At 41.6% G+C, this 16,629-nt stretch overlaps 1 protein-coding gene across 1 annotated transcript in view; it reads right to left on the bottom strand.

The window, feature by feature from the left end:
• WDFY4 (WDFY family member 4) overlaps positions 1–16,629 on the bottom strand; it is a 254,300-nt gene that overhangs the window by 143,540 nt on the left and 94,131 nt on the right. The window contains exons 28-31 of the mRNA XM_007178732.2: positions 15,457–15,556; positions 13,299–13,504; positions 12,336–12,505; positions 10,073–10,198 (exon numbers count right to left, since the gene is read on the bottom strand). Of these exons, the coding sequence (XP_007178794.2) occupies positions 10,073–10,198; positions 12,336–12,505; positions 13,299–13,504; positions 15,457–15,556 (602 nt within the window). The remainder of the gene's footprint in view (positions 1–10,072; positions 10,199–12,335; positions 12,506–13,298; positions 13,505–15,456; positions 15,557–16,629) is intronic.

Raw genomic sequence — 16,629 nt, forward strand, 5'->3', positions numbered from 1 at the left:
AGCAGCTTTATTCATAATATTTCCAAATGGAAACAACCCAGAATAGATAAATAAATAGTGATCCATTATCACAAGAAAATACTACTGAACAAATAAAAAAGAATGAACCAAGATGGCGGAGGAGAAAGACATGGAGATCACCTTCCTTGCCACAAATACATCAAAAATACATATATATGTGGAACAACTCCTACAGAACACCTACTGAACACTGGCAGAAGACCTCAGACTTCCCCAAAGGCAAGAAACTCCCCATGTACCTGGGTAGGGCAAAAGAAAAAACAGAGACAAAAGAATAGGGATGGGACCTGCACCTCTGGGAGGGAGCTGTGAAGGAGGAAAAGTTTCCACACACTACGAAGCCCCTTCACTGGTGGAAACGGGGAGTGTGGGGGGGGGGGGAAGCTTCGGAGCCACAGAGGAGAGTGCAGCAACAGGGGTGCAGAGGGCAAAGCAGAGAGATTCCCACACAGAGGATCGGTGCCGACCAGCACTCACCAGCCTGAGAGGCTTGTCTGCTCACCCGCTGGGGCAGGTGGGAGCTGGGAGCTGAGGCTTCGGCTTCGGAGGTCGGATCCCAGGGAGAGGACTCGGGTTGGCTGCGTGAACACAGCCTGAAGGGGACTAGTGCGCCACAGCTAGCTGGGAGGGACTCTGGGAAAAAGCCTGGAACTGCCTAAGAATCAAGAGACCATTGTTTCGGGGTGCTCGAGGAGAGGGGATTCAGAGTACTGCCTAAAAGAGCTTCAGAGACGGGCGCGAGCTGTGGCTATCAGCGCAGACCCCAGAGACGGGCATGAAACAATAAGGCTGCTACTGCAGCCACCAAGAAGCCTGTGTGCCAGCACAGGTCACTATCCACACCTCCCCTCCCTGGAGCCTGTGCAGCCCACCACTGCCAGGGCCCCATGATCCAGGGACAACTTCCCCGGGAGAACACACAGTGTGCCTCGGGCTGTTGCAATGTCACTCCGGCCTGTGCCGCTGCAGGCTCACCCCGCATTCCGTATCCCTCCCTCCCCCCAGCCTGAGTGAGCCAGAACCCCCTAATCAGCCGCTCCTTTAACCCCCTCCTGTCTAGGCAAAGAACAGACGCCCTGAGGTGACCTACATGCAGAGGCGGGGCCAAATCCAAAGCTGAACCCCAGGAGCTGTGCGAACAAAGAAGAGAAAGGGAATCTCTCCCAGCAACCTCACGAGCAGCGGATTAAATCTCCACAATCAACCTGATGTACCCTGCATCTGTGGAATACCTGAATAGACAATGAATCACCCCAAAATGAGGAGGTGGGCTTTGGGAGCAACTGTAGACTTGGGGTTTGCTGTATGCGACAGACTAGTTACCGATTTTTATGTTTATCTTAGTATAGTTTTTATTGCTTGTTATTCTTGGTGGATTTATTGGTTTGGTTGCTCTGCTTTCTTAAAAATTACTTTTTAAGATTTTTTATTTTAATAATTTTTTTTATTTTTTATTTTAATAACTTCATTTTATTTATTTATTTATTTATTTTTCTTTCTTTTTTTTCTCCTTTCTCTTCTGAGCCATGTGGCTGATAGGGTCTTAGTGCTCCAGCCAGGTGTCAGGCCTGAGCCTCTGAGGTGGGAGAGCCGAGTTCAGGACATGGGACCACAGGAGACCTCCTGGCCCCACATAATATCAATCAGCGAGCACTCTCCCAGAGACCTCCGTCTCAATGCTAAGACCCAGCTGCACTCAACGACCAGCAAGCTCCAGTGCTGGACACCCCATGCCAAACAACTAGCAAGACAGGAACACAACCCCACCCATTAGCAGAAAGCCTGTCTAAAATCATAATAAGTTCACAGACACCCCAAAACATACCACTGGACACTGTCCTGCCCACCAGAAAAACAAGATCCAGCCTCATCCACCAGAACACAGACACCAGCCCCCGCCAACAGGAAGCCTACACAACCCACTGAACCAACATAACCCACTGGGGGCAGACACAAAAACAACGGGAACAACAAACCTGCAGCCTGTGAAAAGGAGACACCAAACACAGGAAGTCAAGCAAAATGAGAAGATAGAGAAATATGCAGCAGATGAAGGAGCAAAGTAAAACCCAGACCAAACAAATGAAGAGGAAATAGGCAGTCTACCTGAAAAGGAATTCCGAGTAATGACAGTAAAGATGATCCAAAATCTTGGAAATAGAATGGAGAAAATACAAGAAACGTTTAATAAGGACCTAGAAGAACTAAAGAGCAAACAAACAATGATGAACAGCACAATAAATAAAATTAAAAATTCTCTAGAAGGAATCAATAGCAGAATAACTGAGGCAGAAGAACGGATAAGTGACCTGGAAGATAAAATAGTGGAAATAACCACCACAGAGCAGAATAAAGAAAACAGAGTGAAAAGAATTGTGGACAGTCTCAGAGACCTCTGGGACAACATTACATGCACCAACATTCGAATTATAGGGGTCCCAGAAGAAGAGAAAACGAAAGGGACTGAGAAAATATTTGAAGAGATTATAGTTGAAAACTTCCCTAATATGGGAAAGGAAATAGTCAATCAAGTCCAGGAAGCACAGAGAGCCCCATACAGGATAAGTCCAAGGAGAAACACACCAAGACACATATTAATCTAACTATCAAAAATTAAATACTGAGAAAAAAATATTAAAAGCAGCAAGGGAAAAGCCACAAATAACATACAAGGGAATCCCCATAAGGTTAACAGCTGACCTTTCAGCAGAAACTCTGCAAGCCAGAAGGGAGTGGCAGGGCATATTTAAAGTGATGAAAGGGAAAAACCTACAACCAAGATTAGTCTACCTGGCAAGGATCTCATTCAGATTCAATGGAGAAATTAAAAACTTTACAGACAAGCAAAAGCTAAGAGAATTCAGCACCACCAAACCAGCTTTACAACAAATGCTAAAGGAACTTCTCTAGGGAGGAAACACAAGTGAAGGAAAAGACCTACAATAACAAACCCAAAACAATTAAGAAAATGGTAATAGGAACACACATATCGATAATTACCTTAAATGTAAATGGATTAAATGCTCCAACCAAGAGACATAGACTGGCTGAATGTATACCAAAACAAGACCCGTATATATGCTAACTGCAAGAGACCCACTTCAGACCTAGGGACACATACAGACTGAAAGTGAGGGGATGGAAAAAGATATTGCACGCAAATGGAAATCAAAAGAAAGATGGAGTAGCAATTCTCCTATCAGACAAAATGGACTTTAAAATAAAGACTATTACAAGAGACAAAGAAGGACACTACATAATGATCAAGGGATCAATCTAAGAAGAAGATATAACAATTGTAAATATTTATGCACCCAACATAGGAGCACCTCAATACATAAGGCAAAGGCTAACAGCTATAAAAGGGGAAATCAACAGTAACACAATCATAGTATGGGACTTTAACACCCCACTTTCACCAATGGACAAATCATCCAAAATGAAAATAATAAGGAAACACAAGCTTTAAATACACATTAAACAAGATGGACTTAATTGATATTTATAGGACATTCCATCCAAAAACAGCAGATTACACTTTCTTCTCAAGTGCTCATGCAACATTCTCCAGGATAGATCATATCTTTGGTCACAAATCAAGCCTTGGTAAATTTAAGAAAATTGAAATCATATCAAGTATCTTTTCTGACAACAACGCTATGAGACTAGAAATCAGTTACAGGAAAAAAACTGTAAAAAATACAAACACATGGAGGCTAAACAATATACTACTAAATAACCGAGAGATCACTGAAGAAATCAAAGACAAAATCAAAAAATACCTAGAAACAAATGTCAATGAAAACACGATGACCCAAAACCTATGGGATGCAGCAAAAGCAGTTCTAAGAGGGAAGTTTATAGCAATACAATCCTACCTCAAGAAACAATAAAAATCTCAGATAAACAACCTAAACTTACACCTAAAGCAATTAGAGAAAGAAGAAAAAAACCCCCAAAGTTAGCAGAAGTAAAGAAATCATAAAAATCAGATCAGAAATAAGTGAAAAAGAAATGAAGGACACAATAGCAAAGATCAATAAAACTAAAAGTTGGTTCTTTAAGAAGATAAAAAAATTGATAAACCATTAGCCACACTCATCAAAAAAAAAAAGGGGGAAAAGACTCAAATAACAGAATTAGAAATGAAAACGGGGAAGTAACAACTGACACTGCAGAAATACAAAAGATCATGAGAGATTACTACAAGCAACTCTATGCCAATAAAATGGACAACCTGGAAGAAATGGACAACTTCTTAGAAAAGCACAACCTTCCGAGACTGAACCAAGAAGAAATAGAAAATATAAACAGACCAATCACTAGCACTGAAATTGAAACTGTGATTAAAAATCTTCCAACAAACAAAAGTCCAGGACCAGATGGCTTCACAGGTGAATTCTATCAAACATTTACAGAAGAGCTAACACCTATCCTTCTCAAACTCTTCCAAAATATAGCAGAGGGAGGAACACTCCCAAACTCATTCTACGAGGCCACCATCACCTTGATACCAAAACCAGACAAAGATGTCACAAAAAAAGAAAACTACAGGCCAATATCACTGATGAACATAGATGCAAAAATCCTCAACAAAATACTAGCAAACAGAATCCAACAGCACATGAAAAGGATCATACACCATGATCAAGTGGGGTTTATCCCAGGAACGCAAGGATTCTTCAATATACGCAAATCAATGTGATACACCATATTAACAAATTGAAGGATAAAAACCATATGATCCTCTCAATAGATGCAGAAAAAGCTTTCAACAAAATTCAACACCAAATTATGATAAAAACCCTCCAGAAAGTAGGCCTAGAGGGAACTTACCTCAGCATAATAAAGGCCATATATGACAAACCCACAGCCAACATTGTTCTCAATGGTGAAAAACTAAAACCATTTCCACTAAGATCAGGAACAAGACAAGGTTGCCCACTCTCACCATTATTATTCAACATAGTTTTGGAAGATTTAGCCATGGCAATCAGAGAAGAAAAAGAAACAAAAGGAATCCAAAACGGCAAAGAAGAAGTAAAACTGTCACTGTTTGCAGATGACATGATACTATACATAGAGAATCCTAAAGATGCTACCAGAAAACTACTAGAGCTAATCAATGAATTTGGTAAAGTAGCAGGATACAAAATTAATGCACAGAAATCTTTTGCATTCCTATACACTAACGATGAAAAATCTGAAAGAGAAATTAAGGAAATACTCGCATTTCCCATTGCAACATAAAGAATAAAATAGCTAGGAATAAACTTACCTAAGGAGACAAAAGACCTGTATGCAGAAAACTACAAGATACTGATGAAAAAAATTAAAGATGATACAAATAGATGGAGAGATATACCATGTTCTTGGATTGGAAGAATCAATATTGTGAAAATGACTATACTACCCAAAGCAATCTACAGATTCAATACAATCCCTATCAAACTACCAATGGCATTTTTCACAGAACTAGAATAAAAATTTCACAGTTTGTATGGAAACACAAAAGACCCCGAATAGCCAAAGCAATCTTGAGAAAGAAAAACGGAGCTGGAGGAATCAGGCGCTCTGACTTCAGACTATACCACAAAGCTACAGTAATCAAGGCAGTATGGTACTGGCACAAAAACGGAAATATAGATCAATGGAACAGGATAGAAAGCCCAGAGATAAACCCACGCACATATGGTCACCTTATCTTTGATAAAGGAGGCAAGAATATACAATGGAGAAAAGACAGCCTCTTCAGTAAGTGGTGCTGGGAAAACCTGACAGCTATATGTAAAAGAATGAAACTAGAACACTCTAACACCATACACAAAAATAAACTCAAAATGGATTAAAGACCTAAATGTAAGGCCAGACACTATAAAACCCTTAGAGGAAAACATAGGCAGAACACTCCATGACATAAATCACAGCGAGATCCTTTTTGACACACCTCCTAGAGAAATGGAAATAAAAACAAAAATAAAACAAATGGGACCTACTGAAACTTAAAGGCTTTTGCACAGCAAAGGAAACCATCAACAAGACGAAAAGACAATCCTCAGAATGGGAGAAAATATTTGCAAATGAAGCAACTGACAAAGGATTCATCTCCAAAATATACAAGCAGCTCATGCAGCTCAATATCAAGAAAACAAAGAACCCAATCCAAAAATGGGCAGAAGACCTGAATAGACATTTTTCCAACAAAGGTATACAGATTGCCAAAAAACACATGAAAGGATGCTCAACGTCACTAATCATTAGACAAATGCAAATCAAAACTACAATGAGGTATCACCTCACACCAGTCAGAATGGCCATCATCAAAAAATCTACAAACAGTAAATGCTGGAGAGGGTGTGGAGAAAAGGGAATCCTCTTGCACTGTTGTTGGGAATGTAAATTGATACAGCCACTATGGAGAACAGTATGGAGGTTCTTTAAAAAACAAAAAATAGAACTACCATATGACCCAGCAATCCCACTACTGGGCATTCACCCTGAGAAAACCATAATTCAAAAAGAGTCATGTGCCACAATGCTCATTGCAGCACTATTTACAATAGCCAGGACATGGAAGCAACCTAGGTGTCCATCGACAGATGAATGGATAAAGAAGAGGCACATATATACAATGGAATATTACTCAGCCATAAAAAGAAATGAAATTGAGTTATTTGTAGTGAGGTGGATGGACCTAGAGTCTGTCATACAGAGTGAAGTAAGTCAGAAAGAGAAAAACAAATACAATATGCTAACACATATATATGGAATCTAAAAAAAAAAAAAAAGGTTCTGAAGAACCTAGGGGCAGGACAGAAATAAAGACTCAGGTGTAGAGAATGGACTTGAGGACACGGGGAAGGGGAAGCTGGGATGAAGTGAGAGAGTGGCATTGACATATATACACTACCAAATGTAAAACAGACAGCTAGTGGGACGCAGCCGCATAGCACAGGGAGATCAGCTCGGTGCTTTGTGACCACCTAGAGGGGTGGGATAGGGAGGGTGGAAGGGAGACGCAAGAGGGAGGGGATACCGGGATATGTGTATACATATAGATGATTCACTTTGTTATACAGCAGAAACTAACACAACATTGTAAAGCAATTATACTCCAATAAAGATGTTTAAAAAAAAAACAATGAACTACCAACATACATAATGATGAGTGAAAGAAGCCAGAAGCAAAAGAGTACATACTGTAGGATTCCATTGATATTAAGTTCAAGAACAGGCAAACAAATCTATGGTTACACTACACTGTGCAAGGGAATAATAGCAAACGAAGTAAAGTTCCAAGCAAAATAAACTAAACTGTTTGAGAAATATATGTTAGCATTATTCACTACAATTATATTTCTGACCTTCTTCTCTTATCCTTCCAGTTTTTGCCTTTTAGATTTTGATGCTTTTCTACCATATTTGGTAAATGATGCTTTCATGGCAGATATCGTCACTGAACCAAAATAATCTTCCAGTGACTTTGCTTTTGTTATATGTTTGTTAGATTTCAGAAGACTGGGTCTTGTTTTTTGACCCAGTTTAAGGGTCACGTCTGTTATACAACAGTTAACCATTTTATGTTTGCTATTATAAAGTAAATGTTTGGCCTTATTTTCTTACTTCCCTCAGCATACTATGTATTTTCTTTATTTTAAATGCTTTCATGTTATTCCTTTGGTTTGCTCTTTCTAAATAACATTGATTTAAAAAGGTAACAAACTCTCTATGGTGCAAACAGAAAATATGCATTTTTTTCAGGCATCCCCACATTAGTTGCACATTAGGTCTACAAGGGAGCCATGAATAAGTTTCCCAAAGATGGAAAGTGTAAAGTTCACATGTCCTGACTAGGACAAAACTAAACTGGAAATGAATAACAACAATAAAAGAAAACAAAAAATTCAACTACATGGACATTGAAAAAGATGAATCAAAAAGGTCTTTAAATCTGCAATCACAAAAACTCTAGAAAACAACAAAAAATTAAGATGTCAAATATCAAAATTTTAGAACTAGCCAGAAAAAAATGAGGGGAATGATAAATACATCCAAAGTTGGTTCTTTACAAATCCACAAGTCCTCAGCTCCTTAAGTAATGGGAGAAGTGAAGAGAGAGCGTGGACTTACAAATTAAGAAGAAGAAGAGGGAAATAATCACACAGAAAATTAAATGAATTAAAGGAGACCATTTGTGCAAACTGAATAAATGGGAAGATTTTTAAAAATACCAATTACCTAAACTAGGAGAAGGAGACATTTAAAAGCCTAAGCAAGGCAATAATGGGAAAAATTCAGGCCCAAGAAGTTTCATAGGAACAATTTAAATAATATGAGTCATGGATTTAACATCATCTTGAATAAAAAGAGAGAAAAAAAGGAAAGTCTTTTTTTAGTAAAGACTAGCATAATGTTGATATCAAAACCTGACAACATATAACATAAAGAAAACCACAACATAATATCATTTATAAATATGAATGCAAAATCATAAATTAAATATTTACAAGCAGAATAAGGAAGTATGCTAAATGAATAAGAACAGAGTGACAAAGTGAGATCTTTGCAAGAATGCAAGGAAATCTATTGATATAATTCATCAGAGGTAAATGTTTAAAAGAAAAACCCATCTGATCATCTAATTATATGCTAAAAGAGTATTTAATAAAAATTAAGTACATTCCTGTTTTTAAAAAGAGCAAAAAGTTTGATCTATACTTTCCAAGCATTATGAACACACACACAGAAAAGCTGGCAAAAGGTGAAACATGCAATTCACAGTAAAATAAATAGAGATGGTTAATAAGCATATGAAAATGCTATCAATTTCAGTGATAATAAACGCAAAAGAACTCAACTATGAAATCTTCATCAGTTTGGCCGTGTCATTGAGGCTGTGAGGACTGGGCCAAGCCCATCTATGGAAGACGGTGGGATGTGTGTTAGGAGGAATGTACATGTATAATGTCTACTGCAACCTTCCTGAGAAAAAGAATGCATGAAGTACACCTTGACCCATTATCTCACATCCTGGAATTTACACTAAGGAGGTCATCAAACTAGAGGGAAAAGATGTCTGCTCGAGAAAGTTCATTACAGTCTTTTTATAACAACGAACATTCCGAGAAACAACAAAAATTTCCATCTTCAAATATAGATGATTCCCAACAAAATGTTGAGAGAAAAAGGCAAAGGGAATTTATGTGGTCTGATCCTCTAAGGATATGGTATACTCTTAGAGAGGTGTCTGGAAGGATATTCCACTAAAGTTCACAGTGGTTATCTCTGGATGGGAGTGATTTCAGGTGATTTTTACTTTCTACTCTTTTTCTTATTTAAATTTTAAAGGTAATCATGCATCATTTTACAGAAGCAATTAGGTTTCCCCACACATCTCAAACCTCCAGTTGCCTTTAGAGTCTATAGAACGAAGCCAGAATTTTTCAGCCTCTCATGGGTGTTCTTGTTACCTGGCTCTCAATTACTCCTGCTCACAGGCCACGTGACCTTTGCCTCCAGGTCTAAAATAACCTCTCCACCCACCTTCAAGGTGGACCTTGAAGGCCTGAATCAAAGGCTCTCCATGTCATGTCTGTAGCAGGCGGGCATCTGTCTTCTCTAAGACAGGTCTCTCTACCTCATGGGTCCCTCACTCGAGAGGCCCACCTGTCCTGGTAGAGGTGAGCTCCTTGAGGGCAGAGACCCCTTTTCCCCCTCCACAGGGTCCCTGAAGCTCCCGATTTAAAGCAGTTGCTCAGAAATGTTCCCTTTGACTGGAGTCGTTAAATCTCCCAGTGAAGAAAGTCAAATGTTTAAACAAATGGAAAACAGATGTCTTCTGGCAAGAGCCCATAAACTCCACTGGTGACAATTAGATTGGGCTTCCCATTGAGCACCTAAGTTATCACCTTGCCTCTTCTATCAAGATTTCTGAATAATACCTGCAAATTATCAGCACTACCGGGAAGCTGCTGGGAAAAATCAAGGTGGACCTTTCTGACCTTGTCTTCCCGTCAGAACCCCCTCTCGGCATGTGGGGAATGGGTCTCACCTGGCTCATGGTGGCTTTCAGCATCTCCAGGAGCAGCAGGGCACCTTCAGTGCACAGCCCAGCCCGGAGGACTTCTTCCCTGTGGTGCTTATGCAAGAGCCACTGAAGCATGGCATCCAGGCTGTCCTGAAAGAGGAGGCAAGCGCTGTAAAGAGACCTGTGGCTACGCAGCAAGGGGACCGGCTTTCCAGCCAGCACACGGCATTTCCCAGGGGCCCCAGTGGGAAAGGCAAAACAGCACAGTAGCAGCCCAGGTGGCTGGCCCATTCAGGGAGCTTCAGCCCACTAATGGGGCAGAAGGGAAACACACACCTCCAAGATGGTGCTGAAGACCCACCAGCAACTGGTATCGAATTTAGTTCTTTTGGTCTGACATCACAAATACTCAATCTCCCAATCAATTTTAATGAATTTTTATAAATGAGATTATAGAAAATGTGACAAATTCAATGGCTTTAGGGCAACTGCAGAGTGCAACAGAGAGAACATGGGGTTGACAAGCAGGACGATCTGACTTTGCCTCTCTAAAAACTGGGCTTACACAAGCTATTCAGCCTCTTGGCAGTTCAGTTTCCTTCTCTGTGTAATGAAAATCACCTTATCTGCCCCATGGGATTGTTATAAATATCAAGGAAAATAAAATATGTAAAACATCTATCACGGGTCCTGACATTCAGCAAATGTTTGTTTCCTGCAATACAGTCTTGGAAAAATAAAAATATCGGGTGTTGATGAACTTAGCGCAGCATATTAAGAACTTCATTTTGAAGTGTGATCTCTAATACTATTAGCATATATCAAGACTGAGATAGGTCAAGTATAAGGAGGTACGAGAGGTGAATTTTTTAGCCCTCTATTTGCAAAGACGTGCCCCTCCACCCATGTCCATTCAGTGCAGTTTAACTCAACTCTATCAAGACCAAAAAACAATTTCTGAGTCTGTCTGTCAGGTGCCCAGGAAGGTGAGTAAGGGGCGGGGTCTATTTTTGAGGAGCTCAGTATCTAAGGGGAGAAGCAGATATAAATGTGCTGCTGCCATATAAGGCAAAGGCGGATGCATGATGAGGCCCAAAGAGGAATGGTGCCTGTTGTCTAGGGAGTGTAAGCAGGAGGTGGCATCTGAGCTGAGAACTGAGGGAAGACACCTTTCCAGGCAGGTGATGGCGGGAGAAAGGGCTCATTAAAGGCCCACGGCAGGCAAGGACAAAGCAGCTGGTCTTACTGGGGAGGTGACTCAGGAGGATCACAGCACAAAGGGCCAGCAAGAAAGGAAGCTGGGCTGGGGAGACAAGTGAGACATCCAATCAGGAAGGGTCTTGATGCTGGCTGGGGGACTCTGAACGTGATCCCACAGGAACAGGAGCCAGGGAAGCCGTGGATTTGGTGCAAGTCGGTGAGTTAGTGAACGAGAGGCTGGTGAGAAGGTACATACAGTGAGTGTAGACTCCTCTTTGGAGAAAATTGGCCAAGGAAAAATAGGAGAGTGATAAACAGGACAGGAGCTGGTCAAGAGTGTGAGCCAAGGGCGCAGCTTCTGGTTTTAGGTGGGACATAATTTATCATACTTATGGTCTATGAGGAAAGAGTCAGCAGAAAGAGATGCCGAAAATATAGAAGAAGGGATAATAAGGGGTGAGGTCACTCGGGGAAAGGAGTGGAAGGAATCCAGACCAGCCCTGAAAAGCTGCCCTTCCAGCAGCAGTGGAGAGAAGGTGATAAAGAGGGTCATGGAATATACAAGTGGGGGAGGGTGGGATCCTGAGGCAACGCCCCCTTCATGGGGGCCTCTACTCCTACCATGACGTAAGTCATCTGAGCAAAGGGCGTCTGTGGGCCAGAAGGCTCGGGGCATATAAGGGTCACGCTAGAATGCAGGGGAGTAGCAGGGGCATTACTAAGGTAAAGGGACATGTTTCTTTGGAGGACATAAACTGAGGCTCTATGTCTGTTATGGGAGCAATTCACCTCCCTGTGTTGCCGCCGCCATCGTGTGATTTCTCTAGCTGTGCGCAGAAGGAGAAAGACTTAAAAGAGAAACCGATAAAAACAGAGACCTGCTGTGAGGGACATGGGAGGCAGAGGCTGAGGAAGTGAAGGGTATCTGAAAAGCTAGCCAGGGGTGGGACTGCTAGGGAAGGAAGTGGGTCAGGACCAAAGCTGGAAGACATGGAGGAAGGGGAGGGGAGTCTTAGGGACCTGCCTTGGTCGTACAGAATCAGAAAGCCAAGTGTGTCACTCCATCCCAGGAACCCCAAGAACCTACTTTGGGCCCGTCCATCAGCTCTGTAAGTGGTGTTTGTAGTAAGAAGGTGGACACGATGAGGTAGACTTCTGGAATATGAACATGGTGGGCCAGAAAGTCACTCAAGACTCGGAACCCAGGAAGCAGGCAGGGGCTCTGGTCAGGCGTGGGAGGGTGGCTCTTCAGGTTATCTATTATGAGGGGGAGGGGCACAAAATCCAATTGAGAAAAATTGCTGTTGCTTCTGGTCAAGGTGAGAATTGGGCGCAGAAAGGAATCCCCTACCACCCACCCATCCCACAGAGATGCCAGATGGAAATATATGTCATACATACTGGAGCACAAGAAAGTGCTCAAGAATTTTTCCTATTCCTGACATGCTCATTCATTCATTCAAAACCAGATGCTTATTTGGTGCCTACCACCTTAGAGGCAATAAGACCTCTTTGTATTAGGCAATAAGAACATAGTGTTTTGACAAAATATACAGAACCCCAGGCCTTTATCAACTACTTACAATGTGGTGGGAGGGACAGACTTTACAGAATTAAATACCTAAATAAATATGTATAAACGATGATAAGCGCTATAAAAAAAAAATAGAGTATAACAGAGGTGCCCTAATCCATACGGGACTCTCCTCTCCTAGAGGAAGTAACATTTGAATCAAGAGCTGAAGGATGAATCCACATCAACCAGGAGAGCCATGCTGGTACTGAGGGCTGAGGAAGCATCCCAGGAAGAGGGAAAGAGCTAAGGAGGCTTTGAGGAATGGGAAGAAATCCCCAGCATCTGAAGAGCAGTGAGGCCACGGTGGGATCCTAAAAAGAAAGTCAGAGGGGGCGGGGGCTGATGGGAGGGAAGGGGTCAGGGTCAAGGTGATCCTACAGCACGGAGCTGTGAAAGCCCCAAGCAAGTCCTGGCAGGTCCTCACTCACAGACCACAGGGGGCACCCTGCCTCCTGGAGATGACCACACACTCACCCATCATGACGTCCACGCCCTCGGAGCTGTGTTCCACCCAGGACCCCGCAGACAGGCCATCTTTAAATCGCCCGCGGAGGGAGGGGTTTGACAAAAAGTGCAGCAGCAGCTTCAATCCCAGCACCACGGTGCTGGGGTGCACATGGCCCTGCACGAAGAGCAGGAACCAATCGGGCCCCAGGTTCAGAAACATCTCTTCCTTTGTCCTGTGGGGGGAATGGGGTCAATAAATGCTATAAATTACTTCTCAGCCCATAAGCAAATGACATGTCCAGAAAATTCAAATAACGTTCAGCTTCACTAGTCACCTAGAAAAGGCAAGTTAAGTTTAATATCTGGATATCACTTAGCAAAGTACATGCTACATTTTAAAAGATCGGTAAAATAAAATGCTGGCAAGGTTGCTGTGAAATAGATGAATTTGCCTATTAATGGCTGAAGTGTAAGTTGGCCAAAGCTTTTGAAAGCAACTGGAAACTATGTACCAATAGATGTAAAAATATGCAGACCCTTTGATAGCCCTACTCACTAATATTCATGCCTACACAGTGTCTGAATGGCCACCCATCTAATTACATCAATGCAGTCACATAAAACACATAATGGTTACTGAACTCCCTTTTTAAACACACTGTTCAAAACTAATCTAAATGGAATAGTCCAATATTTATGCACCTTTATTGGCTTAGACAAAAAAATACATGTTTAACTGTCACTTTCAAAAATGAATTTTAAAATGATGAGTCTAGAGAATACAGACTTGCTAGAGGGAAAGGGAGGGCAGGGAGATGGGAAGCCAATCCTCAGGGGCAATGGTTCAGCAAAGGACTCAGCCTCGTGAGAGCCAGGGAAGGATCCATCCTGGCTGGGCAGTGTTCTCAGCACGAGCTGCCAGACGAGGCATGGTGAGGGCGTGGCCACTGGAACTAGGAGTCAAGAGACCATCTTCTCTTCTAGCCATGCCTCCGTTTGCTAATTGGATGAGTTAGGCAGAGCTCTTGATGAGCTCTGGTCATCTTCCTTCATTATGATGATGATGAGGAGGAGGATGGTGGTGGTAGTGAGGATGATGGTAATGAGAATGGTGGTGGTGATGGTGATAGTGGTTAGCTGATGGAGTATTTACAGTATCCCAGGCACCATGCTCAGAGCTATCCACATATTAATTTCCATCTATGGCAGCTACTATCTCAATCCTCATAAAGACGAGTAGAAGAGAGGCATAGAGGGGAGGCTTAGGTAACCTCCCCGAGGTCTCTGGGGGGCAGAGCTGGGATTTGAACCCAGGAGGTCTAGCTGTCAGAGCCCAGGTGCTTAAGCACTACACTACATTCCTTTTCAAAAAAGTGAAAAGGAAGGGACTAGCTCATCTCCAAGGCATCTTCCAGTTCTACCATGCTTTGATTCTAGACACGTAAAGACTTTTTAAGCACTATTTGAAAGGCTGTTTTACTGAGGGGTAACTCCCCACCCTGATTCTTCCCTGCCCCAAACACACGTACACACTAAAATGTCAACTCAGTGAGAGTAAGGATCCGGACTGTCTTACTCAGCACTGCATTCTCGGAGGGAGGAACGGTGTCTGGCACACAGGAGGTACTCAACAAAAAGTTCTTGAATTAATGACTCTAGAGCTGAGATAAAGCAGGCAGTCAGAGAGAGTTAATGGAATTTTATGATTACACGTTGTTTTTGAAAGTTATTTGAAGGCAGATACTTCTTTTCCCAACTTGGAAAAATAACTAAATAACAGTAAATAGCAGAAGAATTTGGCAAGCCTTTTCCTTGATAGATGTTATTTAGGCTAACCATTTCTCCATTCTATTGTCTGCCAAGTATAGGACATCAAAATCGGTAATTATCACAACCGCCAAAACAATAACAATGACACTATAGCAATGGTGACAAAAAGCGTTTATTGTAATTACACCAAATCTGTTTTGAGTTACTCGTGCCCATTTAACATCTGCATCAGAATATCTTAGGGCAAGGTCTGCTTTATTGGGTGGAGAAAATATAATTTTCTTTCTGACTAGTGCAGAAAACACATTGCAGAAAACCAACTCAGAGATGCTAAACTCTTCATTAAGAAAAGGTTTTAATACGCACCCTGTATGAAGCAGCCTCATGCCAAATCACTCTTTCTGGAGCTACTTACTCAGAGGACAGATGAAGTCGGGAAGAAGATATTACACTGAGCAGCATCTCCAGCAACTGGTTTCTGAGCCAGATTGTCTTTCCAGATGTTTGACCTCCAGCTACAAAAAAGAAAATTCAGATTTGAGAAAAAACGGATGTAAAGAGACATAATATTTGCTGCAGTAAGCAATCGTATTCACCAAATGCTTAGTTCTCCCAGGAGTTGAGACATGGATGGGACTTGAAATTTTGGCTTTCAGTTCTAGATTTCCATGCAATGCTTAAAAAGAATTTCAGGAAATGTTCCTAAAGTTCCCTTTAACTAGAGATGTTTTTGATGCTCCCCATTCCCCATCCCCCACTAAAAAAAAAAAAATCCTAAAAATGATAAGGTCAAATTCTCCTTCCAGTAGAGGAATTTTTAAAATTATCATAGGCTGCAACATTTCCTGAGCACCTACTACATGCTGGGCATTATGCAAGGCACTGGGGGCAAAGAAGTGAAGATTATGATCCTTGATCTGAATTCCTGCTCTCAATTTGTTTCTAGGCTAGACCTTTGGCATGTCTATGTTGCACTAAAAATAGAGCTTGAATTGTAGCAAGAGGTATATGGATCCAACGGAAGAAGAAACTTTACTTCTGAAGTGTTATTATAACCCTGAAGGCCATGTAAATATTGTCTTAATAGAAGATGTTTAGTGAGATAAAGTTTTAGCGTGGAGTCCCTATGAGAAGAAGGGTTGATGAAACAGTACACTGTTGTCTCATTATCCATTCATTCTTCCCCTTGGTTAGCCAGTTATTTTACCACCAATTTGGGGCACACCCACCATGCTGTAGAAATAAAACTGATGAGGCAGCTTGGAGAACCGGAGTCAGAGTCCCCTCTATTTGGATTCTGACCCCATCTCTCACTAAGGTCCTAATCTCTCTGAGCCTCCGCTTTCTCATCTGTAAAATGGGAATAGTAATTCCTACTTTTCAGGCTTGATCTAAGGATAAGAGATAATTTATCTGGATTGAGTAACACTATCTAAGAGAATCTTTTGCAGTAAAAGTGTTCTCTATCTGTCCTGTCCAATGCAGTAACCACTAGCCTCACGTGGTTATCAAGCACTTGGGACAAGGCTAGTGTGACTGAGGAACTGAATTTTTAATTGCATTTCATTTCGATTAATTAGAATTTAAA

The sequence above is a fragment of the Balaenoptera acutorostrata genome, chromosome 16 (genome assembly GCF_949987535.1).
Source record: "Balaenoptera acutorostrata chromosome 16, mBalAcu1.1, whole genome shotgun sequence".
In the NCBI taxonomy this organism is placed as follows: domain Eukaryota; kingdom Metazoa; phylum Chordata; class Mammalia; order Artiodactyla; family Balaenopteridae; genus Balaenoptera; species Balaenoptera acutorostrata.